Genomic DNA, 27,989 nt, shown 5'->3' on the forward strand with positions numbered 1-27,989 from the left:
CCATCATTATACAATAATTTGCCTAATTACCCTAACCTGCCTAGTTAAACCTAATTAACCTAATTAAGCCTCTTAATGTCATTTTAAGCTGTATAGAAATGTCTTGAAAAATATCTAGTAATATATTATTTACTGTCATCATGACAAAGATAAAAAAAAAAAAATCTTCTCTCCGTTAAACAGAAATTTAGGGATAAATAAACAGGGGGCTAATAATTCAGGAGGACTTCAACTGTGTGTGTGTGTGTGTGTGTGTGTGTGTGTGTGTGTGTGTGTGTGTGTGTATATATATATATATATATATAAACATGGCTACAGTAATTAAGATATAATGTCAATCATCAGTTTTAAAAAATCCAAAAACACCCATTTAAAGTAAAATCTTTAGATGCACTTTGAGGATTTCTGGTTGGAAAGTCTGTTAAATTGCCATAAAACAATGTCAGAGTGCAAATAACCTCAATGGCACTATAATATGCTTCATTTCCTTAATCAAAAATGTGACCTTGACATGTTTGCAAGGGATTTCCTCTATACTTTTTGATCTTTCGTGATTAATTCAGGGCACACAAGATCTGCAAAATACCACTTAAAAGTAAGGTTATAAAAATCGTGACTTTTTTTTAAATGGATGGTTCTGTCACACATTTATTCGTATTCATCCATCAGATCGCAATCAAGTTCAGATATCGATTAGAGTACAATAGAATATTATTAGCTGATGGTCTGACTATTTTAGTCATAAGCAACTGAAAATTCAAACTATTGTATGTTATATGGTGAATAAGTAGCTATTCATATACATTTGCACAATAAGATTTTTACAAAGAGAGCCCTTTCCCAAATATATCAGTCACTGAATGGTGAACAAATTGTACCAAAACAAGAATATTTAACAATTAGGCACAAATCTTAAATAGTTATGAATTGCCATGAGATTAAAGCTTAGAGCTTAAAGAAATAGTTCATCCAAAAATGAAAATGCATTTATAAATTGCTCACTCTCGTGTGTTTCCAAAGCTTTATGGGTTACTTTAATTTTTTTGAACACAAAACGACATATTTTGAAGAATGATGAAAACATGCAGCCATTGACTTCCATATTTTCAGATTTTTATACACTCATATTACTTTTGCTGCTTGTTTATAATACTTATTTAAAATTAGTTGAAAAACACAATTCTTATGGTTTTTTGGAACAACTTAATTTTTTATGTTCTGTCCACTGTCCACAGTTTGTAAAAAGTATTCAACATTCGGGAACTGTATGGAACCAAGCATTTTTTTTACAGTGTAATATGATTATCAACAGATACCAGGGTAACATTCTTCAAAATATCATCTTTTGTTTTTAGCAGGGGAAAGAAAAGTAAACCTTTTCAGAGCAAGTGCAGAGTGACTAAATCCCACAATAATTTTCATTTTTGGATAAATTTGTGCAGTTTTAATTGTTTGCATTGCCTTAAATATTTTTTTGCCAGCACAGATTATTAACATTAACATTAACCCTCACTAACTGCATGGATATATCTTAAATTCATTCAAATTATGAAGCTATCGAAACATAATCTGACGGATAGCGTTAAATACATAATGACCCAATGTTTAATCTGATAACACTCACAATTCATCACACGCTCCTTTCCATGTGGCGAGTATAAATGTATGGAAAGTTTTTTGTAGCATCACAATATTTCACCAGCTTAAAGTGGTTCTTCCAAATGCACAAACAAAATATTCGAGCAGGCTACTGATTGTTAGATTCATCTTCATAAGGACCAGAAAAGAATTCAATTAACATAACAAAGAAAGATGGCATTGAAGGAATTCATAATATGATAATGTGAAAATTTTACAGTAAATTATGGAGGAATTTGGTGTGACTTTGTTCTTTTTTCTCTATCTACTGTATATTCTGTTTTATTATTTCAGTTTTATTACGGTAGAAGTTGCAGTTTTTTTGTGTGTGTGGTTTCAAATACTGTCCAATTCATAAGAGAATTCTCTGGTTTCAACAGTGTTAGCCTTATATCCGCTCAAGAGATTTAAGCCTTATGATTCGTCTTGTTTTGTGCCATTGTGTGCTGTGTGAGATGTTGAAGTATGTATGTTTGATTTTGAGCACCAAATTAAATCGCACATATCCTGAAACACAGAGCCTTTTATTCTCTGGGAAATGCTTGAAAACATCAGCAGTTACTGGGGCTCCACTGGGGTGATTTTTCATCCACTGGGGTGAAGCCAGTGAAGTGACTTAAGCACTTTACTGCTGGTGGCTATTTGTGCCCCATTTACTTCCATTATAACCACATTTTTTTATTGCAAAACCATGACATAATATAATCATACATTTTTGATTGTTGATGGTTTTCCCTGTTGGGAAGAAGTAAAGTTAGTATTTTTTACTGTTCATCATCAGTTAGCACCATTAACATTTTAGATAGGCTTGTGCAAAAAAGTTTCTGGATTTTATATGGAGTATGACAGCAAATTAAAGTGTGTGTGTATGTGAGTGTGTCGGAGTGACCTTTGTGCACTTACCTTGATGTGTCTGAGAATATCAAAATATGCATCTCAGCTCTCGGAACATGGAGTAAACAAAAAAAAAGACTGTATTTGTGCACCATCAAACGTGGTTGTAATGGAAGTGAATGGGGCAAAAACACCCACCAACAGTAAATTAGGAAGAAAAATTTTTAATCTAACAATGCATCAAAACCAATGCTGTTACTAATCGTTCACGTGTCCAAGACTGTGATAAAAGGTAAAAAAAAAAAAAGTCCAGTCCACAATTACTTTTTATATTGAAAATACCTAATTTTGTGTTTTTTCTCACTAAATCAGTGACATCAATTGTGAACTTGTCAATTAAAGAGTTAAAGTCCTGTAATTTGTAAAAATATTTAGTAGTTTTGATCAGGTCTGAGGTTGATTAACAGATTTATGCACAAATATTTGAAAAAAATAAATGGATCTGATGAATTTTTACAGCGGTTTAATTCAGTGGATGTTTTCATCCCTAACACAACAAAAGGATAATACATTTAAACAGTGCACAAGGGTTAAAATCTTGCTAAAAAGTATAATAATTCATTAAGTTATTAAGAAGAGTAATAGAGGACAAAAAGACTGCATGCTATGATAATCTTCCTGCTGTTATAAATACAAAAATAGATACATTTGCAATGCAGAGAGGAGTTAAACATGGATTTTGAGTATGTGGAAGGTCTCATTTTTCATTGTACTAAATATAAACGACTGGGAAAGGGCGTAATAAATCTTACATAGAGTGCTTAGTAATCAGTTATGTTCAAATAAATAGAGGCTATAGATTGTATTAGACTAGGGTTCACATTCACAGAATAGGCACAGAATAATTTAAAAAATGAAATTACACTTTAGTTAAATGTGTTCCTTAGGAATAACAAGAAGAACAATATATAATATTAAACTATTATTTCAATTCAAAAGTGATGGAATAGTCAAAAAAAATTGTTTGCATCACATAATACGTGACCAAAATTATTGGAATTAATAGCCATGTCACTTTTTTGGGTTTACAAAATGTATATATTAATTGCTAGCAAGTTTAGGCATGTTGCTTTATTTATTTATTTATTTATTTATTTAACATATTTACTTACTTCTTAGTTACTTATTTAACCAGTTTCCACTGAGATACAATATATCTTTTACCAGGGAGTCCTGAACAAGCTACCATGGCAAAGTTGCAAAGAACTATAGTATCACTAACAGATAAACACACACAACAAGGTTCCTAAAATAGTATAACAATACTCAATTATTAATCTGTTGTTAGCATGAGTTAGAATTTTGTTAGCATGTTTTTCGCATGAATTAGCAAGTTGCTAGCCTTTGAGTAAGTTATTGACATTTCAGCAAGTTGCTAACATGCTATTTACATGCATGTGAATTTAAAATCTGAATTTTACTATCATGCTTTAATACAATTTAGAACATTGCTAGTTAGTTTTAGGACATTGTTAGTATTTCAAAGTTTAAGAACTTGTAAATGAAATTACTAGGCCAAGTCTTCAGGTTTCAAATGTTTTGTCCAGATTTCCACAATCAACATTGAGGTCGCTGATGTGTGGTGGATAGAAAAGTGTTATAGAACAGGATCCAAGTGCAGCCAAAACACAAAGTAAATCCACGGGTATTGCCATAAGATAAGCAAGACAAGAAAAGAAACTAAGGCAAGGCGCATGAAAAACAGGCAAAACGGTTTCTGGAAAAATAGCCTAAAAGGACAACACCAACTCAACTATTGAAGAGAACCCCATCCCCCAGCTCATTTAATGGTCAATTTGTCAACAGAGTGTATTCAAAAACATTTTTGTTTTTGGACTATCAAATGAAATTTCTTGTTTATAGTTCACCCGAAAATGAAAATGTAAGCCTACTCATTTACTCAATTGGCTCTAAATTTTGATGTTCTAAATGTCATTGCCAATAATAGTTCGAACAAAGTAGGCCTATACTATGAAAGTCAGTGGTTGCTGCTTTCCAACATTCTTCAAAATATCTTCTTTTGTGTTCAACAGAAGAAAAAAACTCCAACAGGTTTCTGACAAGTGAAGGTTGAGTACATGGTGACATTATTTTCAGTTTTGGGTGAGCTACAGTATACCTTTAACTGGTAACTTATACATCATAATGCATAATACATCTTATACATTCATTGTAATCAATGAAAAGATAGCTTTAACATGGGTATGTGTATGTTAGAATGTTATATCATCGATTTATAAGCACTTTTTAAATAATATATTTAACTAAACTAAATTGCATGAAATCATTTACCATCTCTTGTTCGTTTATGTCATGTCCTTTATTGAACACAGTGTGGCGTGCTGGAGCTGCATCAACGCGTTGATGACACACTTCACCAATAGATGTCGATGTGAACACGTTCTCCAGCATGACTCAGCGTGGAAGACTTTTATTTTGAAATGCAAGGCAAGCAGTCATTTTATCCTGATTTAGATTTTTATGTGAAGTACCAGTTCAGCGGCGGCGGCAGCAGCGACTGCAGCAGCTACAGCGGGTCTGTGGGTTCGGTTTGTGGCTGTGGACCGGCACGGAGATGGCGGAGTACAGTCAGACGGGTATATTAACGGCCCTGCTGCTGTTCACAGTGGTTACTGTGAAGGATATTTATGTGGGCCGCAACAGCGTGACTCAACAGGAGAATACTGGACCCGACGTAAACACGCAGAGACAGAATAAACACACGTTCTACACGGGACCCGTCCTCAAGTTCCAGTACTGGTGAGATACTCCACATAACGTTACATTAACGCCATGTTAATGTTTTAACACTGTCTAAATATGTTTCTTAGCTGCTATGCTAACGGCTAATGTAGCTTATGTGAAGAATAATACATATTCTGAATAAATAAATAACGTTAGAATAATTATTTAGTGTGTGAAAATCTATTTGTTTATATTGCAAATAGGATGAACTGACAAATGTGGTCGGTGTCAAAAATCACCTCATCCACCCTTGTAACTTAACGTTAATATATTAATAAGGAATATATCTACAACACATTTATGTTTATATGCAAAATTAGCATATTTTACCGTAAAAAAATAGCATCTTGTAATTTTGCAATGTGTTGAAATAAGAAGATTATGTTGTAAATCTGTTTAAAGCCAGTATGAGATTACGCTGCACTTTTTAGAGCACATTATATGCAGAAGCTTCATAGAGGTAAAGTTGGTTTTATATTCGCACATTCGTTCATTTATTAGTTTCTATATTGTTTACCGTGTTAAATATTCGATCGGAATTAGCATGCAAGTATGACTTCAAAACAACAGTAACACTATCAAATTGAACAATGCTGTACTTTGATAGTCATTGACTGCTTATATGATTTCCCTATTTAGAATTTGCAAAGAATACTTTTCTGAAATTATGTTATTAAGGAGAATGTCTGAATATCTCAATATAAAACCAACTTTACTTCTATCTTTTTGTGCCTATTTTTGCACTATATACATACAGCCAAATGCACTTTCAAAATATAAGGTACTTGACATCTGCACCAAAAATAAGAATCCTTCATCTATGTCTGAACCTCTTCAAAAACAAGAGTTGGGGTGTGTAATCTCTTCAAGGAGTACTTCTCAGTGCAGATGTGTATTGTTTTTGCTGTTTTCAGTAGTCTGTACTAGGGCTGCATGATTTTGAAACTGTTCTGCAATATACAGGGTTCTCACGCTTCTTGAAAGTACTTAAAAGTACAAAAATTTTAGACATATAATATGAATTCAAGGCCTGGAAGGTACTTAAAAACAAACACAGGTCCTTAAAAGTGCTTAAATTAAATTTGAAAAAAAAATGTATGGTTCTATTTAAACAATTGTGCTCAATTGTCAAAAATAACAAAAAATTGAGACATTCTTAAATTAAAATTCTTGTACGATAACACTGACAAATAATGCACATTTTATTTATATTTTAGTAACCACTTTTGAATATTACCAGTATTTATTTCAACAAACTTTATTAAAACAGTTAAAACTAAATTACTATAACATAAATATTAAGTCTAAGTGAAATGTTCAGTACAGTTAGGGCTTTCGTGGCGCTGCATATGCTGGGATATGAATTACAGTGGTGCTTGATTTAAAAATAATGGTGCTTTTAAGAAGTCCTTGAAAGGCCTTGAATCTGCTGTTCATGAAAGTGTGGGAACCCTGAATATATATTGGAATAAGTACGCAATTTCACCAGATGGCTTGAATAGCCGTAGTTAGAAAAAATTCATCATTTTAGAGGGGTTGGGATAATTGTGTATGAGCACATCTGGAAAAAATATAATAAATAAATAATAAAGCACAGAATACAGAAGCAAAGTGGCATTTAAAAAAAAAATAATAATAATATAGGATGGGATTTGGGAATTGTGTTGATGTTTGCGTTTGACAATTTTATTAAACATTTCCAATAATAAAAAAAAAACAACAACAATTATACTACACACACAAAAGTTGAACATGGATAAATGTATGATCAGTGAAATTTAAAACATGCATGTGCTTGATCATTTCTGTAATAGCAGTCATTAACTGTGTGTTTGTTTTCAGTATTTCCTGAGGGTACAGTAAGGTGTTCCAGGAGTACTCCCGGTCTATTAGCCAGCTGTACCCGGACATCCGAATCGAGGGAGAAAATTATCCTCCCAAACCTATCAACAAGTGAGTGCGTTTTCTAGATCTTATGAAATCATCGTTCATTCCAACAGTGCTTTATTTCTGACTCATACTCGTCATTTGTCTTCCTCTGTAGATATATCGGAAATTTCATTTCTTATTTTAAATTGCTTGCCATCGCTTTGATTGTGACTGGACAGAATCCTTTCCAAATGTTGGGAATGAACACTCCAAGAATATGGGCTTGGGGGCAGGAGAATAAGGTAATGTTGCTGAAGAAGCGCTTGGACTCTAACTTTGTTTTATAACAAACTAAAGGCTAAAAATAAACCTTCACCGTCACCACGTTAACTGACGCATATTTTGAGGAATTAGCGGTATTTCAGAGCTATAACCATGTCATACAGGGCAGGCCTGGTATTGGTTGAATGCAAGAGATGACGTTGCAGCTTTAAATGCCTGAGTTACAGACGTAAAATTAGTCCAATATATTTGCAGTTTAAAGTAGACCTTACATGAGCAGAAATATTGTTTCAATGCTGTTTGCATTCATTAGGGATTGACTGAGTAGTTTTTTTTTTGTTTAGAATAACATGTACTGATTAAATCAGCACAGCAAAAATAATTCAATTGAATTATAATTATAACTTTGTGATCATAATTGAGATTTGTGATCTGTTTATTACGCAAAGTTTGACTTCTGATAAAATAAAGGGTCTATTTTTTTACGCTGTCAGTTTTCTTAAAGGTTTGTAGTTCATTGAAAAAGCCCTGAATAAAACAAAATTGTCAACTGAACATATTTTAAGTTTTGTTCATTTTTTCCCCCACATTTTATTATTTATTTAATTTTTTTTTATTAAATTGAAGTCAACATTTTATTTTCATTTAATAAGCCTTCCATTTATATGAAATATCTCTTGTGAATTTTAGTTGATACAAACACCAAAATGGGTCGTCACGTATTTGACCCACATTTATCTGTCTGTTCTCTGCACTGTGTTTCTAACCTGAAACTGTTTTAACTTGGAAGAATGATTTCTCACAATTGCTGTTTTGCAGATTTTCTCCTGCCTCATGGCCTTTTTTATTAGTAATATGCTAGAGACCCATTTCCTCTCAACAGGAGCTTTTGAGGTTGCACTGAATGGTAATCTCATTTGGACCACCTCTATTCTCTTCAGGAAAAATATTTACTTTTTATGTCATATCACAGAAACCTCATTATGCCTTTCTATTTTAGATATCCCAATTTGGTCCAAGTTGCAATCGGGATACGTACCCAACATTCAGGAGCTGTTCCAGATCTTAGATAACCACCTTAAGATGAATCAGGCCGACAAGATGAACTTTCCTTCACCGTAGTGCTGTTGTTTTTGCCAAGAGACATGTGAGTGGTAAAACCTGTACAATTACATTAGCATGTATGCCACAGCAAGTACAAGCATAGCAGCTTTTAACAAAGACTTTTTTGTTAATGTTGTTTTCAATCGAGGTGTTTCCCTCTAGGCTTTCAGTTTATTTTCGAATTTCAGTTATTGGCAAAAAGACATTTAAAATTAGAAGTTTTTTTTTTTTTTTTTTTCATTATTATTATTTTGATAGTCATCTCTTATGTTTGTCATTTATTTTGTCAATGACTTTTCAGCAGCATTAGTATGAATTATCATAACAAAATCTTATCAATATTAAAATAATCTCTGCAGCTTAATATGTTTGCTGGAATTGTAAAAATGCATTCGTATTTTTTTTTTCTTTGGAAAAATTTTTATTGTCACTTTTGGCTCAATTTCTTTAGTCTGTGATTTAGTCTTTTCTTTCAAAAAAAGTAAAATATTACCAACCATGTGCCTCTGACACATTAAAATCTATAACACACATTGATAAAATGGAATAGTGTTAATGTTCATTTCATACTGGCAGGTTTTCCATTCTTCTGAAATACCACCTGACCTTTTATAACAACAGTTCAGTAAGTTAGATGTTGATTCAATAACAGCTCTGGCTTATTCAGTGAAGGACTGATTCAAGTTGTTAACTCATTACTGAGTTCTGTTCTAAACAAGTACTGAACGCATATTTTTCAAGCATATGAGCATTTAGAAACAATGCTTTTCTAACTACCTCTGAAAGTGAGTAAAATGTATTGATGTATTTAATGTTCTCCACTTATTGATGAAACGCATTTTAACACCTGCTATAAACCAAACCTTTGTGAAGGATACGTTAACCTTCTCTGTATCTGACAAGCTTTCTGTATCAACCATGGTGATCCCCTATCAATTTGTACACTCCTCAAAAATTACATACTGATTTTATACACAAGCAGACATAAAGGTCTGCAGTGTGCATAAGAGGGAAATGAACACAATGAAAAAAGGGTAACACAAAATGAAAACAATATGTGGACCTCAAAACCAGTCATAAGTGTCAACTATGGTGAAAGGCTGAGATTTATGCATTTATATAAACCTGAGAAAATAATTTTGTTGATTTATGGTTTGTTATACAACTGAAAACCTATAATCTGAGGGTTCAAACTAATCAGAATACTAGGAAAGATTCGTTTTTAACAATGCACATCACTACTAATATTTTTTTTAGATATATTTAAGCTAGGACAGTTTTAAAATGTCTTTTGTGGGAAATGATCTTTACATTTGATTTTTGGAATAAAAGAAAAATAAATTTCAACGCATTGTGTGTTCTATTGCCAAAACTATCAGCATGAGACTGGTTTTGTGGTCCAAGGTCACATAAAAAATGAAGCTATAACCTACACATTCCCAAATGATTGGGAAGTTCGAATAATTTTAATATAATTGAAAAGTTACCTATTGATTACCTCACACATGGTTACAAAAATACACAAAAAGCTGACCTCTCTAACAAGGCAAAACAGTAGTGCATTTATTAAATTATAAGAAATCGTGAAGATCAATTAATTGTTTACCTGGCTTTCCAGTCTATGGTCAGGGTGTCCGCGGGGTCTTAAAAGTCTTAAATTCACTGAAATATGGTGTTGTAGGTCTTTAAATAATTTTAAACAGGTCTTAATTTTCATTTGTCCATGTAAAGCTACTCAATCAGTACAACAAACAATCCATCTAAAAAAAAAACACACACATTTAACAAAAGAAAAATTTATTAACCCTATTAGGGTTGTCACGATACTATACCAGCTGAAGTATCAAGATACCAAGTAGTATTGCGATACTGTATTAATTCATAACTCAAATCTATGAAATAAAGCAAATTTTACAAATACTATATTTTATATGTTATAATACATAAATTTAACTCATAATTCCATTATTATTGAAAATCATTAATCAGATCAGATCATTTGTACAGATATTTTGTATCTGTACATTTCCATTTTTTTGTCGTTGTAGCTAAATCATATTCACAGAAACAAAAAATGAACTGATTCAGATGTGTGTTTGAAGCATCAGAAATTCTACACAGTTTTGCAGCCTTAATGCAGACTGTTACAATTAAAATCAAATAAAGTGGTCTATTGATTATTTGCCAGCACAAATGTGTGAGCAGACATTTCCACATGCAACATGAACTATTGAAGAACCGTTAATGACGATACTACCGTTTACAAACTACAGATGCCGTGCCAGTATTTTGGAGCCATAGTATTGCTGTGCTACCAAGCTACCGGTAAACCGTGCAACCCTACACCCTATTTACCAATATGATTTATTTTCTTCCTTAAAATATCATTTGTTAACTGTATGTTGTACATTAATTTAATTCATTATAGTTTTTAAAACTTGGTAATAAAAATAATATCTATATAATTAGATTTTTAAAAATTGTATTATTCATAATGGTCTTTAAAAAGTCTTACATTTGGCTTGATAAAACTTGCAGAAACCCTTATGGTGTTAGTTAGCTTATTCCACCTGTCGTCTTCCGTGTCCTCTGGTAATTCACTGGTTATTTTGTCACATCACATCTCCATAAACTAAAGTCAAGCTGGATGTGCCGGTCTAAATACAAAAAAGATGAGATCATCAAGTCCTTGTGTTCATTGGTTCATCAAGAGACAGCACAATTGATTCACTGTTACAGTGTGGCTGTCTAATCAAACATTCATTTTATACCTGATTCTATGTTTTGGGAAAGGATGAAATGCAGGGTACTTGCTGTCTGCGTAGCAAATCCTATACGAGCACATTTTCACCATTTCTTTCATGTTAATCACCAATGTTATTCTACCAATCTTGGTTTGTCAGACAAAATGGCTATCTAATAGAATATCTGCATTATGATTGGCTGGATCCGTTTGTCTGACTAGCATATGCCAGTGTTTCCCAACCCTGTTCCTGAAGGCACACCAACAGTACACATTTTCAACCTCTCCCTAATCATACACACCTGAATCAACTTATCATAACATCAGAAGAGACTCCAACACCTGACGTTAATGGGTCAGAAAAGGGAGACTTCCAAAATATGTACTGTTGGTGTGCCTCCAGGAACAGGGTTGGGAAACACTGGCATATGCTAATGTTTTTTGTATGCTTTTGTTTTTTTAACAACAAAGAATGCAGGAAATACTTTGCAAACATTTTCCTTTCTTGCAATAAAACAACTGCAGACTTCGGTTCTTAATTTCATTGCTCTTGTCACACCTTGAGATTGCGTTACATCTCGGATTACAACATAATGCAGAATGTAATGACGTTATAATCTTGTCGGCAGGTCTCCGGAGCTGTTTGGCCGGTCAGCGGGACTGTGGACTGTGGCATAATGAAGGCCTGCGCTGCAAACAGCACACTGTTGGCACAGGCTGGATGCTCAGCCACCACACACACTCCTCCTGCCCAGCGACACACACCTCTGGATCGACTGCATCTCTTCAGAGCAACAAACTACACACATTCATAGTAGGAAAGTCTCGCGTGAGCTAAAGGCACTACGGTTCTTACTAAATGCTGAAGTTGCGCCACATCCAGGTGTTTTTTGTTAGATTTTTTTTATTGTCGTTATTTGTGTTGGTCAGGGGTAGCTTTGTAACAAGTGCTTTCAACTGAAATCGAATCTCAAGGGCAAATTTAATGTTTTTTTAACATAGGTTTAAGTCTTAAAATGACCTTTAACAGGGTTATTTGTTTGCACTGGTGTAGATTGTACTGTACTCGGGGTATTTGCCTTTTTAATTTAGCGGGAATGCATTTTTCTTTTTATAATAATGCTTGAAATTGTCTATTTTGTTTGTCACAGGTTGTCTAGCTAGATTCATAAGTGCAGCATGTGCTTTCAGAGGGAATTAAGGCCAGATGTTTTTATTCTGCTCAATCTTTAAGTGTGTATGTTAGCACTGCCAGTGGAATCTGTGAATGATCTTCAAATGACTGCAGTCGTCTTGATGGTGTGAGTGATGCATATTAGAAGATGTGAATGGTAATTCCAGAGACCCACCCCCTCTATTTTTTCAGCTCTTTCCATGTAGATGTGGCGGTAAGCAATGTACCCTGGTATTTAGGTGTACCTCTGTGAATTTGTTACACGAGTGATACAGTAGTTGGGATTAAGTTGCATTGAGAGAAGACATTTTACTTCATTTCATAGTGATGTAAAATAAATATTGATATGTTAAATGGTTGATTGGTGAATTGTTTTTATAATCTGTTTCCACATATACCTTACTTTTCAATATAAATGGGTATTTATTAAGGCACACAATCAAAAATAGAAATACATTATAGAAAATATACATGCGTTGAAAAGAGATGAAAACAGACAGGTTGCATTAGTGTGAAAGGCATGTTTTAATATTTTATTCTGTCACTTATTTTAAGGTACAATTCTTTAACAAACCATTAACTGAGACTTTTAGCTCTTTAAAGTACTAAATTGCTGCTTATTAATAGATGTTGGCTTTAGGTAATCGGATTGACCGTGTTGTAAGTTCATACTTTGAGTACTAATAAACAGCCAATCTCAGGTAATAAGTCAGTAGTTAATAATGGGAATTAGTGCTTAATTTTTTCTTGTTTCCCAGTAATGGGTTGCAGCTGGAAGGGCATCCGCCTTGTAAAACATATGCTGGATAAATTGGCAGTTCATTCTGCTGTGGCGACCCCTGATGAATAAAGGGACTAAGCCGAAGGAAAATGAATGAATGTTTTCTTATAATAAATTTAACCGAATAAATTGATGAGCCACTCACTGTGATTAGAATTTATTAAAACATGAAATAAGCTTATTTACACATTATCCTGTACACGTTTTAAGTTTGTACTCTCTTTTTTGTTTGTATTTTATGACATTTCCGCAGATTCTGCTAGGTTTATTATCTACCTTATCTAGTGCTGTATATGGAGTTAAACTTTCCAGGAGTATAAATGAGGGAAGTAAGGACTTTGATCAAAGCAAAGATATTTGAATGTTATAAAATATCTGAGTAGTTTCTCACCCCTTTTACACCACTTCCATCAGGTAAATGCTTTAGGCAACTACAAGCATTGAGAAATAATGAGGGGCGGACTTAACCAATAGGAAATTTTCGGACCTAACCAAAATTTCAATGCTAGGGCCTCCAAATTACTAAGTCCACCCCTGGAAATAATTGCCAATTATCTTTTGTGCCCACTGCTGTCAGAATTTAAAATGGAAACCATTGATTTTTTTCTTTTTTTTTTTTTGTACATTCATTTGTGTTGTGTATGTGGTGATGTATTATGAAGCTGGAGCCAATTTTCCACAGATCTCAGCTCATCGTAACATAAGGGTCATAGTCACCCATCATTTACTGATTAATGTATCAGAACCTTCAAAGCACATACTATGAAGTGAACATCCATGGCTTCAAAATACATTTTGACTTGGTTTAATATCTTCTTGTGCCAAAAACTGTAAAAAAAAAAAAAAAAAAAAAAAAAAAAAAAAAAAAAAAAAACACAACAATGTGCTTGTTGTACTTTCCAGAAAATCTGAAACTGAGAATCACAGTCCATATATTAAATCATGCAGTGAAGACTTCTGTCAATTGTGAATTGGGCTATTGTCTGTTTTCATCCTGCTGTAGGTCACATGACATCAGACACATATAACGGGGCTATTATCTGAGAATGAGGAGTACAGTATATGATGTGACATGAGTATATTGATACGTTTTTTCCTAGCTAGGAACTATAAATGTCAATTTATAAGTATACATTTCACAATCACAGAGATGTAATTTCCTACTAATGTGCTTTATAAGATGGTTAAACAATTCAATTATAGTCAACCTTGTGTGAGATTTACACTCACCGGCCACTTAATTAGGTACACCTTACTAGTACCGGGTTGGACCCACTTTTGCCTTCAAAACTGCCTTAATCCTTCGTGGCATTGATTCAACAAGGTGCTCAAAATATTCCTCAGAGATTTTGGTCCATATTGACATGATAGCATCACACAGTTGCTGCACAGATTTGTTGGCTGCACATCCATGATGTGAATCTCTTGTTCCACCACATCCCAAAGGTGCTCCATTGAGTTGAGTTCTGGTGACTGTGGAGGCCATGTGAGTACAGTGAACTTATCGTCAAGTTCAACAAACCAGTCTGGGATGAACTGCACTGGAAGTAGCCATCAGAAGATGGGTACGTTGTGGACATAAAGGGATGGACATGGTCAGCAACAATACTCAAGTAGGCTATGGCGTTGACATGATGCTCAATTGGTACTAATGGGTCCAAAGTGTGCAAAGAAGTGTGCCATGCTTACATGTTGTTGACACCAAAGTCGAATGTCGCAACAGAAACTAATCAGTTTTTTTTTTTTTCAATTTTGGTGAGCCTGTGTGAATTGTAGCTTCAGTTTCCTGTTCCTAGCTGACAGGAGCGGTACCTGGTGTGGTCTTCTGCTGCTGTAGCCCATCCGCCTCAAGGTCTAATGTGCATTCAGAGATGCTCTTCTGCATACCTCGGTTGTAACAAGTGGTTATTTGAGTTACTGTTGCCTTTCTATCAGCTTGAACCAGTCTGACCATTCTCCTCTGACATCAACAAGAAATTTGCACCCACAGAACTGTTGCTCACTGGATATTTTTTCCTTTTTCAGACCATTCTCTGTAAACCCTGGAGATGGCTGTATGTGAAAGTTTCTGAAATACTCAGACTAGCCCGTCTGGCACCGACAACCATGCTACCTTCAAAGTCACTTAAATCACCTTTCTTCCCCATTCTGATGCTCAGTTCGAACTGCAGCAGATCATCTTGATCATGTCTACATGCCTAAAGGTGCGGTCACACTTGACTTTTCCTTCTATAGACTTCCATTCATACGCACGCGAATGCGTCAGACCGGAAACGCGGGGTCATGCGTCGAGTTTCGCAGGTTGCTGCGGTGCAAAGTTCAAGCTTGGTGAACTCTAACCTGCGAAATCGCATCACTTGACTGCGTGAGATGAATCGAGCATCAAAACACGACCTCTCTAGACAGAAATTAAAAACATGGAGCAATCGCTCACTTTATTAATGTATAATCATCTTGTTTAATCCCGCCCCCTTTCGCAGCGCCACACGACAGAATTTCGCACACACAAAGCCTGGTGTGACCGTAGCTTAAGTGCATTGAGTTGCTGCCATGTGATTGGCTGATTAGAAATTTGCGTTAATAAGCAGTTTGACAGGTGTAACTAATAAAGAGGCTGGTGAGTGTATATATAGGCCTACCAGGAATCTCTAAAAATGAGCCTCATCATCATATGAAGGCTCCAATTATAAAATTTAAAAGGCATTTACTGTGGAAAGTTGATATTAAAATAAAATGTGTAGCGTAAAGTATTTAGTTATTACTAAATTATAGTTTGCTATGTTTTTTGTGTTATGTAGTTACACTGTCAGAAACATATTTTTTATATTTTAATAATAATAATTCTTAATATTTAAATACCACTTGAAAATTAACTATAATAAATGTACAATTCAAAATAAAAAGTAAAACAGAAAACAAAACCATTGTTTGTACTTAAGATTAATCAATATTTCATGAATAATCAAGAAATCAATATATGTTCGAATAAACCTTATTTCAATCACACAAAAAAAATGTTTAATCTGATTATTTGTAATTTTCTGAAAAGCTTCAAATGACAATATTTTATTTGAAATTTTGAAAAAAATGTGGCCTCTCATTGCAGTTTATAATACATACAAACCGCAGGTGGCGCTGCAACTCGTTAACAAACACGTCTTTTACTCTACTGTGACTTGTGCCGTACGTTCGTTGTGAGGCTGACAGTTGGAGAGTTCTGAGTATGTAACCGGTTATTCTGTTAAACTGACAATAATGTTTATTTTGTATGTTATAATTTAATATATCGTGAATGTGTATACTAACTGAGTCATGTTATCAGACGCATCAAGCTAACAATAAAGAGACACCATTAACGTTAGCATGTTAGCGAAGTAACGTAACGTCCGCAGCTCTCTAAAGCAAATTTGACAGTCTCTTTAATGAATTACAAAATAACATGTTGGTGCTTTATGTACGTGTTAGTCATGTTAAAGTCAAGAAATCAACTGAAATGCGAGGTGTTCACCCAAAGACCCCATTTTCAGTGTATTCTAAAGTCTTTTGTTCACCTCGCACAGTTGTTTACATTTGAATTTGACACAATGTTTATTGTCTTGTGAGAACATAAAGCTGCACGTTAGTGAAATTAACTTTATGAATCAATTCGGAATTAATTTGGAGTTTGATTTGTGTAACATGCAGCTTCTAAACAGTTTGTGTCTTGTGTAACGTTAATATGACCTCTTTGTTTTTCAGTTATTATCAGTATCGAGGGATTATCTTTTGGCTTGATATAATTTGGAGTGATCAACACTAGTCATCATGAGTACTACTGTTGTGAGTATGGTTAACCACGTGACTGTTCACGTGATTAGTATTGATTACGTTTAAACTATTGCACCTTGGTAGATGGCATTCCCTCTGCTTCCAGACAAGTGAGCGTTGTTGTAAGCGTTTGTTTCTGCTTTTTAGACCCAGAGGAAAAGACGAACCTCTTCCACTACATGTTCACGTCGTGGCAACAGCAAGAGGAACCGGGCCCAGATGTCTCAGACAGTGATGGAGACCATTGATGTGCTAGAAAACGACAGAACTAACAGTGAGCTTGCTTGCTTCTTGTATTGCCAGTCCTTTATTTTTCCTTCTTGACGCAAGGCTGCATTATTTAGCGAGACAAAAAGTGACATGCATTAGTTTAGTGTAAAGACCTTGTACAAAGTCCTATTTGTTCATAGCGAATGATCAGTTTAGTGATATGTTTGAATCTTAATTTGCAGGAGGGTTTGCATTTTATTTATTTAGCTGCAATTTCAACAAAGAGGATTAAATAAATCTGTCAAAAGCCTTCAGGTTGGTGTCAACAGAAGGAGCGCCACTGCAAAGGTGGAAGCACGTGATTTTGATTGAAGATTGCCAAAGCAAGCTTTTCTAATTTTAACTTTCACAGGCTAACTATTCAGGGATATCAAGGATAACAATGTGAGCTAGTAAAATAAACTGTACATTTTTATTTCACGCAGATTTCAATGCTATGAAACCAGTTCTAATCACTGTAAACATGTAGGCTATGCTCAGGGTTGCCAGGTTTTCACAAGAAAACTATCCCAATCATGGCGAAACTCCAAATATGCCACTGCCCATTCGTAAAATACACATTTTTCATCCTCCAGTATTCGTCTTTAAAAATAACTATAAATTTGTAATTATAAAGATTCTTTAAACCAGGGTTTCTCAACCTTTTTCACTTCGGGGCCCACTTCTTTCTCTGATAAATTTTTGGAGGCCCACCTGTCTGACATTTTTCTAAAATGTTTGTATGAAATGCTCTTTTATTTTTTTATATATATATATATATATATTGGGAGATTGCAAAAGACCAGCTTCTGCTGACTATACTGCTGAATGTAAAAATATACTGCTGAATGTAAAACACCCTAAATCTGTTGAAACGTGTCGATCTGATGGTGGTTGGGTTTGCTGCTGGACATTATTGGGAGATACCTGACAGTGAACAGCCCGCCAGAGCATGTCTGAAGCTCATATGCAAGTTTATTTTACTTTCTATGGCAGAAACACCATTAAGTCTTGCTAGATCCTCCTGTATGGGTCCATTATAAAACACTCACAGGGCATTTATTTGGACAACTGTGCGGATATATTAAATAGTTCACACAAAAATACACAAAGAGAGACTTTCACTTCACGCATGGTTTGTAAATGAACAGATTGCGTGTACTAGTTGCAGACGTGATCATGAGACGGTTTTTGTTGCAGAGTTTGAAGTAATTAATCAGAGAACAGGAGAAAATGCATTACTTAAATTAATTTAATATAGCAGATCCATAAATCCAAAAATTATAGTGTAATATTGAGTTAATTTTAAGCCATCTTGAGGCACACCTGCAGGATCTTTGAGGCCGAAGAGTCGTCCCACCGGTTGAGAATCCTGCTTTAAACCAGTTGTTCCTAACCTTTTTTTGCCTGAGACCCACTTTTCCCTCGCAAAATATTCCAAGGCCCCCCTCCACATTTAATGATATTATCACTCAAATAATTTTGCAGTAGGTATGACGACAATTTTTGTTTTCAAACTACTGTTTATGCACAAAAAATAGCCTAATGTAAAATATAAAAGCAAAACATCAGTAGGCCATTTGCATTGGGTAAACCTTGTATCTGTTTAATGCGAGTAATGCACTGTGGCTTGGTCAGGGACTTTGAGAAAATGAAATAAAGCCATAGTTCAGGTAACTATCTTGGTATATTCTGCATTTTGTGTTTCCAGTATTGCTAGTGCTGTGACCCATAATGTTTGGAGCTTGCTCACCTGGCTCCAGTAGGCTTGGGTCATTACTATTTGCTGCTGAAGGCGAATCAGTAGCTATGTTTCCATCCAAAAATGCGAATGAACTTTATGCGCAAAACTGGATTATTGCATTAAAGACGTGCGAATAAAGCGGCGTTTCCTTCCAACGAGTAAAAGCCAACAAAATCGTCACTTCCTGATTAACTGGTGCCAAATATCAACAGTAAAAACTGAATTTACTGCGGTAGGAGAAGCTGTGTTAATCTTTTCTTCATCTAATAAATGACTTGCGCCTCAGAAGGCAATCCTGACACACTGTGAATGTGCGGTGGCGTTTGAAGGTGTCAGACATGGAGCACAGACGCTCTTGATTCTGGAGGTCATTAATAATATAATAACACTAATATTTAAAGGGTAAATGAAGCACTCAAGTTTACCTTATTTTGTACATTGAATTCCACTTTAATGAAAATATATTAAACAAACTATTAATGTAACCATTTAGCAGAAAACAGCATGTTTAACTATAGATTTTAGACCTAGGGCGCAGCCATCTTGGAATGTCACTGTGTCTGACATCACGGGGTTGGTTGAGTTTCATCCACTGAACGGAAACAATGGAAGTAAAGGAGACAGTAAAGCCTAATTTAACCTAATGCGTGAAGTTGTGGACGTGGAGCTGCTGCAAATACAAGCATCAGATGTGTGTCTAATATAAAAGTATAGATATTTATTCTATCTTTCTTTTTTCTCCTTTTAATTACCGATCATTTGATGCGCTTTGATTCACTCTCTGTATTACGCTGCCTGACAGCCTGTCTGGGATTCCACCATGATTGTAATGGACTGAACACAGAGACTGGACCGCCTAATTTAACCCAATGTACGAAGTTGTGGTTGAGCATCACAGAGCTGCTGCAAATACAACAAATACAGGCATTTAAGAGTCTTCAGTTGTGTGTTTTTCTTTTGTTAATACTGTTCGTTTGATGCGCTTTGGTCCTCTTCCTCACTCTGCTACAGCGCTTCCTGATGAGGGCATTAACATTCAGACTAACACACCGATTAAAATTATACATGACATCATGCTTTACTAAGTCACATCTGTGTGGGTTATGTCAAGACATATTCCCTCATCAAGTCAATCAACTCGATCTCTCAACATGTATGAAGGCTAAAACCTGCCATAAAAAACACCGCGCCGATCTCAGTTTGGTTTGAACACAAGCGGAGGTGAGGGAGGGTAGCAGTAAAAAGTGAAAGTACCCACCCCCATTACATCTAAGGCTTAACATGTAAGCCATGAAGAAGTGTTTGTACAACAAAATAGACGTGGTATAAAGCTGATAATCAAACGACCCTTGAATATTTACAAAAATAGAGCTTTAGTTAAAATAGACCACTTGGGACATATATTTTAACATTTAAATCAGCCCCAGAATAAAAATGCATGTGTGTCACTCTCGACTGTACTCTGAGAGAAAATGAAAGTAAAACTAATCTGAATGCAGTACTATAAATGTCGGCTAGGTGGCGGGTCAAAACCACAAATGGCTAGACGTGACTGCACAACAATGATAGTAGTTCAAAAATATGTTTTGGCGGGCTGAATCACATTATATTTTTGACGTTAGTTGTGGTCCGGAGGAAGGAGGGCACTTTAACCCCTTTGTTAAAGAATACACAAAAGAAGATATTTTGAAAAAAGCTGAACCAGCTGATAGCTGTAACCACTGACTTGCAAAGTAGCAAAAACAAATGCGATGGAAGTCAATGGTTACAGATTTTATGTTTTTTCAAAATATCATCTTTTGTGTTTAACAATATAAAGATACTCAAACAGCTTTGAAACAAGTAAATGATGACAGAATTTTCTATTTTTCTTTGTGAACTATTGCTTTAACAAAGGTCCTATATTATAAGATGTATCGTTACTGTCATGTTGCAGTATTTTCTACAGCAAGACCTCACACTACAGTGGTTAAGCACAATAAATTGTCATTGAACAGGAAACCTTAATTTTTCTGACAGTTTTTGGTTTTTTGGAGTGTGTTCACTTGTTTCTCTTTCACACTGTCTTGTCAAAGGTGAAGATGTGGTCGACTTAACATGTGAGGGGTCTGAACCTGCAGTTGTTGACCTCACCAATAATGATTCTATTGTGGTGAGTCTTTTTTTTGTGTGCTTGTGCTGGACATTTGTACTGTAGTAAAGAAGTAACTTAAATGTGAAGTTGGTATTTTTGAAGTGACTGTAATCTTTCTCTTTCCTGTCTTGTCATTCTTTCAACATCTTGGCGGATAAAGGTTGTAGAAGATGGTAATGTATCATTGTTTTATTTTTATTGACCAAATCAAGCTTAAGTTATTAATCACTGTGTGTGAATCCATCTTCTAAATAATCTAATGTATAAATTTTTTTCAAATTAATGGCTGTATTTTAAATATGATACTGTGCTGCTTTTTAGGCCTCTTTGTAAGCATCTTCCACAGGACTCATTGAGTTATTAATAGTTCTGTATCAAATCATTAAATTTATTGTTGTTGTTGTTAAACATTGTAGAAGTTGTCATCACCACTGATTATGTTTGTTGACGTCTGTATTGTAGGTGTGCAGAGGAGAGTTGGGCCGTGCACAGAGAGTTATGTACTGAGCAGCGATGAAGAGGAAGAGTCAAGTCTCCGACTCAGTCCAGGCTTACTGTCCTCTCTACGAGACAGCTCACGGGCCAGGTACACACTTTTCATTCAACACTCTGGTTAGGTCAGTCTACAACCTGAGGCCTGTTGTGCAAAGCTGGTTTTTATATCGAGCTCCCTATATTGTTTACCATGCTACTTTAATTATTCGGTCTGAAATAGCATGTAAGTATAGCTTAGTTACAAGTGTAATTCCTGCACCCTGCTGGCCAACCAGTAAGCAGTAGTCGCTTTAGGACAAAGCGCATGAGAACGTGAGACCAGCGATCCTTGCATGCATTAAATATTGCACATTATGACAAGTTTTGCTTGCTACACAACTGAAAACGTGCTAAATGTAATGAATTTTTTTGTTCAGAATTGTAGTATTATAAAGTACTATAAAGCTTTCTAACTGGCGAGTGACATGATCTAGTGGATCTCTGTCATCTTTAATGTGCGTGTTCATGACTTCAGGAGGCATGGCTTTGGAATGCAGGCATTGGGCTGTTTTTTTAAAAGATATTATGCTAACCGGTTAGCATTTTGGCAGATCAACTATACTGCACCTTTAAACATTCACATAAAAATGTGCTTTTAATATATAAAGTTTAAAAATAGAGATGCACCGATTGCAATTTTTTTGGCCGATTTCAAATTATATAAAAATATTGTTATTTCTTTTATTTAATTAAAAAAAAAATTGTAAGCATAACCTGCTAATTTAAATAAAAAAAAAAAAAAAAAAAAAAAAAAAAAAAAAAAAACGGAATTTACCATACAAAAAAACTTTCCAGTCTATAGTTTTTATAATTTTTTTTTTCGGGATTTTCACCTTTTTGAATAGGAAAGCAGAGCGTATTGACAGTAAAGCATGGGGAGCAGAGAGAGGGGAAGAATCGGTATAAGACCACGAGGCGGGTATCGAACTCAGGTCGCCGTGAGCATCAGAGTGCATGTCGACGTACTAACTGCTATACCACTGGTGCCAACTAGTCTATAGTTTTACCTTCTCTTTTAAAAGATTGTCAGAAAAGTACTGCCTAATGTTAGGCCTACCATGAGCCTGAATTGTGCATTTAGGCAGAGGTAATGTGACAGGATTGTTTGTTGTGCCAAAGGTTTTCGTGGTGGGCATAGCTGCAAATTGCAAACACAGTGAAACATTAACACACTGTGGAAAAAGTTCAGCGCTGATGACATTACGTACGGTTGTGAGTGTCTCTATGACTATACTGTGCACACTGCTGCTAGCACAACGGACTGGCCGGTCACTTGTCAGGCCGGTCATACAAAAAAGTTAGACTCCAGTCCCAGTTGCATCTCTACTTTAAAATGATTGTATATTGAGCTGTTGGTGAATTTACATTATTAAAATTGGTTGACTGATTTACATTTATATAATCTATTCTTTAAGATGCCTTCTCAAACATTTTCTGCATCAGCAGTGTTTATGTTTCTGCCCTGTCAAAGTGTTTAAATTGATTATATTTCTGATAATGAAGGACTCTCTAATGAGAAATGACTCAAACTGACTGCTGTTTGCTACACGCATCACTTTTTCAGGTGCATGCAGTCCAAACTTAATCACAAACTGTTAAATTGCTAGAAAAAGTTGATAGTGAAAGTTTACACACCAAGTGTTGTAAAATGACTTATCCTGATCTTATTCAGGTTGGAGTTTACCTCTTTTTGTGCAACAGGCCTCAGTAGTGTTTCACTTTTAATAACATGCACTGCATGATTTACATTCAGTCTGTGTTTTGAGTTGGTTGTGTGGCGTTCTATGGTTTATAGGTCTACGCCCGGCGCCATTAGCTGTCCTGTTTGTATGGATGCTTATTCAGAGGTAAGTCATTGTACGTAGAGATATAATGCAAGTGATCATATATGAAGTTTAAATGATCTCCCAATAACAAAAGAAACCTGAAACATTTTAACCAAAATATTTGTTTGTTATTAAAGTTGCTATAATTATGTTAAATACTCTTTAGAATATAATATTGTTTGTTCTTTGAAAGTGTACTTCCATTAAGATGCTGTTATCTACATACTTGCATTATATAATGAGGGGCATCAATTGGTTTAAGGACAATATTGTTTAAATGAAATATTTTTATAGTACATAGAAAGCTGACAGAAGCTTCATCTTGTCAAATTCTGTAAACAGTATTTATTCATGAATTTTAACTTTTAAATTTGTGTAAACCAATTATTTAATATAACATAATTTTAGTAATTTTATGTGTGTATGTTTAAAATAAGTCATGATTCTTTAAAAAAAAAATAAAAATAAAGTTTTGTACTAAAATTTATTTTAAATGGCCAAAAAAATTCAAGAGCAACTTCTACCATATGTATCCAATAAACATGTAGGCCTGGGGTCTTATACGTGTGTATAAAGAACTTTATATATAATTGTTTATTATTTAATGGGTGGGTGAAATGTAACTAGTGTTTGTGGGTGCTCATTTAGACCATGTTAGCTGGTGCTTAAAAATTAAGATCTTAAATTAAAAAAAAAATAAAAAAAAGTCAATTTTAGGCCTTAAATAGGGTATATGCAGAAGGACTTTTAATTTTCAGTAACTTGGGTCAATTGCTTCTGGTGAACTGTACACGGTTTCAAAATCGCTGCATTTAAGGTCTGTTTTCTTCCTCCTCATCTCGTTTTATGCTTGAACAACTAAATAAATGCCGAAGTTTATTTAACTGATTGTATTTTAATTACATTTCAACATCAATGCTATAAAAGGAACCGTATAAATTTGGAACAAAGGCACATTAACCATTCACCGGAATTTATCGGTATTGGAAGAATCACTAGCTGTGCATATAGCCTATTAATAAATATGGTCTTGTAGGTGTTAAATAATTTCAAGCAATCTTAAGTTTTCTATGTCTCAACGTAGGGTATAATCTAGATCAGTAAAACCAACAAAAATCAAATTGATCAAGTCTATGCCCTGTCCAATCTTTACATTGTTTTCTATGCGTTGCTAAGCAACAAGGACAGATGCCAAGTGGCATCAGTGTGTACCCTCATAGAAAACAATGTTTATAATTCTAAAAGATGTGGTTTGTGTCCGAAACTGCCTACTACTCGAGTAGGTACTACATTTGAATTTACTACACAACCGTTAGAATGATATGTTCTATATAGTATGAATAGAGCTCAGATCTACCACATCCACCATTTGTCATCATGATGTGACCTAACCACGTCAGTTGCGTCACTTCACTGGCATTTATGCATTTGTGGCACCATGGGATAGCATAACATCAGATGGACGGAGTAGGGTTTGTTTTCTGACTGCAAGACGGCCACAACATGAAGGGGCATAACTTGTTGTACGTTGGAGGCATAATTTGTAGGTTTGGAGACCCACATATCAAAACTGTTGTCGGCAAGATGGCGCTGTACATCAATTATTAATGTCTATAGCTACCACAACCCTAAACCCAAAAATCATTGTTAACGTCTACACCTTTCCCACCCTAAACCCAATCATCACAGTTATTAACGTCTACACCAAGCCCAATCCCTAACCCAACCATCACAGTTATTTGTGTCTACACCTTCCCAAAACCTAAACCCCACCATCAGTTATTAACTTCTACACCTTCCACAAACCTAAACCCAACCATCGAAGTTATTATGTCTATACCTAACACAATCCTAAACCCAACCATCATCGTTAACATCTACACCTTCTCCAAACCTAAACCTAACCATCAGTTATTAACGTCTACACCTTCCCTAAACCGAACCATCATCGTTAACGTCTACACCTACCCCAAACCTAAACCCAACCATCAGTTATTAACGTCTACACCCACCCTAAACCTAACCATCATCGTTAACATCTACACCTACCCCAAACCTAAACCCAACCATCAGTAACGTCTACACCTTCCCTAAACCCAACCTAACACGATCCTAAACCCAACATCTATACCGAACACCCCAAACCTAAACCAAACCATCGGTTATTAACGTCTACACCTTCCCCAAACCTAAACCTAACCATCACAGTTATTATGTCTACACCTACCCCAAACCTAAACCCAACCATCAGTAACGTCTACACCTTCCCTAAACCCAACCTAACACAATCCTAAACATAACGTCTATACCTAACACCCCAAACCTAAACCCAACCATCGGTTATTAACGTCTACACCTTTCCCAAACCTAAACCCAACCATCGGTTATTAACGTCTACACCTTCCCCAAACCTAAACTCAACCATCATCGTTAACGTCTACACCTAAACCCAGCCATCACCGTTATTAACGTCTACACCTACCCCAAACCTAAACCCAACCATCATCCGTAACATCTACACCTTCCCTAAACCCAACCTAACACAACCCTAAACCTAACATCTATACTTTACACCCCAAACCTAAACCCAACCATCAGTTATTAACGTCTACACCAGGGGTGGGCAAACTCGGTCCTGGAGGGCCGATGTCCTGCACAGTTTAGCTCCAACTCTAATCAAACACACCTGCTTATAGATTTCTAGTGATCTTGAAGACACTGATTAGCATGTTCAGGTGTGTTTGATTAGTGTTGGAGCTAAACTGTGCAGGACACTAGCCCTCCAGGACCGAGTTTGCCCACCCCTGGTCTACACCTACCTAAACCCAACCATCAGTTATTAACGTCTACACCTACCCCAAACCTAAACCCAACCATCAGTTATTAACGTCTACACCTAACACAACCCTAAACCTAACCATCAGTTATTAACGTCTACACCTACGTTAACCCAACCATCACTGTTTTTAACGTACAGCTGAAAGCTGCGGAGGCTTTCATACTTGAACTGCTCGCCAATATACTGTTATTTGCAACCACACAGAGCCACACAGAGGAGGCTAACTACCATGCCAAATGGATGAAGTCAATGAGTTGAATGGTGAAATTGCTAATTGAATGGATATAACAATATCAAATGAATTGGTTGTGGAAAACATTTGGTGAAAATGTTCTCCAAATATTTCCACCATCTTGCCAATAACATCCCATTGTGACGTCTCGCATGGTTCAATGGGATCTCGATAACTGCAAGTAATGTCTCTCTAACTTACTACCAGTTACGCCCCTTCATGTTACGCCCCCTTCTTACAGTCTGCAGAGAGATGCACTTGATCGAATGCACAATTCAGAATCTCGCCGAAGTAGTAGGTCATCCAGAAACTTCTCGCATATACTTTTAATGTCTGTTAACGTTTTTAATATTTTGAATTCGGACATACTACTCTGCTCTCATAATGTTTTTGTGCATGTGATTTGTGGACACAGCCATTGTGGAGTCACAACCCTGTTTTAACAACACTTTTAAGAAAATGCTAATGCTCTTGATTACAAGGTCATTTTATGCTTCAAAAAGAGTGTGATTTCAGGAAAACTTACTAATCATTTAAAATCTTAGACCATGCTTCTCTAACCTTTATCATCTGTATTTTCAGATCATGGACAGCGGTCGGCTCATGGTCTCCACAAAGTGCGGTCACCTGTTCTGCAGTCAGTGCATCCGCGACTCCCTCAGCAGAGCTCACAGCTGCCCTACATGTAGAAAGAAACTCACTCACAAACAGTATCACCCTATATATATCTAACGACAAGACCAGCAGCTCACATCAGCTGAATGCTTCTCAAAAGTTCTGCGGTATGAAACTACTTCATGTTCTCGCTGGCTGTTTCATGTTTACACACAAACGCACATAAAAAAATGACTTGTTAGAAATAAAAGGGCACTTGGTACAGAATTTTTTACTCTCAACTTGTGAAAACACTGTTATGAATTAATGGCAATATATATACTGACATGGAGTAGTCTGGGTTTGAAGTTTTGGCTGCTGTTAATTTTTAATTTTTTTTTCCACAATTGCCCAGTTTGCAGTATTGAATGAAATGGTTTAGGTTAGGTTCCAGTTGGATTAAAAAATGAGTGACAACCATCATAATACATCTATAAAAATATGAGCTTACGTCGAGAACAAAATAGCGTACTGCTGTGAAGGTCTGTATTCTTGTTTAGTGAAATAGCGAGCTTTTTAGTGATAGTTTGAGGAGCTTCATTTAAACCTGATCAATCGGTCTGAAGGTAAAGGATTCTTCACTTGTTGGTTAAGGGTAATGAAGCGAAAAAGGTTTGTTTGTCAACTTTACATGTTAATATTTGTATATACTTTGTTGTATAAAGGACCTGTAAGTTAAAAGGAGTTAGTAATTCAAAGAACATACCGTTTATTTCAATAAACATTTTGATCACTGATGG

The 27,989-nt window shown here is 35.4% G+C and overlaps 2 protein-coding genes across 2 annotated transcripts; both read left to right on the forward strand.

Annotated features, from left to right (window-relative positions):
• Window positions 1-4,992: 4,992 nt before the first annotated feature.
• selenot2 (selenoprotein T, 2) lies at window positions 4,993-12,803 on the forward strand. Its single transcript, XM_056471798.1, has 6 exons — window positions 4,993-5,292; window positions 7,120-7,230; window positions 7,322-7,448; window positions 8,248-8,335; window positions 8,429-8,575; window positions 11,905-12,803. The coding sequence occupies exons 1-5, from the start codon at window positions 5,108-5,110 to the stop codon at window positions 8,548-8,550; spliced, it is 633 nt and encodes a 210-aa protein (XP_056327773.1). The 5' UTR covers window positions 4,993-5,107; the 3' UTR covers window positions 8,551-8,575; window positions 11,905-12,803.
• A 3,583-nt stretch (window positions 12,804-16,386) lies between these two features.
• Window positions 16,387-27,986, forward strand: rnf4 (ring finger protein 4). The gene is made up of 8 exons (XM_056471799.1): window positions 16,387-16,451; window positions 16,969-17,049; window positions 17,185-17,311; window positions 21,106-21,182; window positions 21,325-21,337; window positions 21,627-21,750; window positions 23,494-23,545; window positions 27,178-27,986. The coding sequence occupies exons 2-8, from the start codon at window positions 17,035-17,037 to the stop codon at window positions 27,325-27,327; spliced, it is 558 nt and encodes a 185-aa protein (XP_056327774.1). The 5' UTR covers window positions 16,387-16,451; window positions 16,969-17,034; the 3' UTR covers window positions 27,328-27,986.
• The last annotated feature ends 3 nt before the right edge of the window (window positions 27,987-27,989 follow it).

The sequence above is a fragment of the Danio aesculapii genome, chromosome 14 (assembly GCF_903798145.1).
Source record: "Danio aesculapii chromosome 14, fDanAes4.1, whole genome shotgun sequence".
In the NCBI taxonomy this organism is placed as follows: Eukaryota; Metazoa; Chordata; class Actinopteri; order Cypriniformes; family Danionidae; genus Danio; species Danio aesculapii.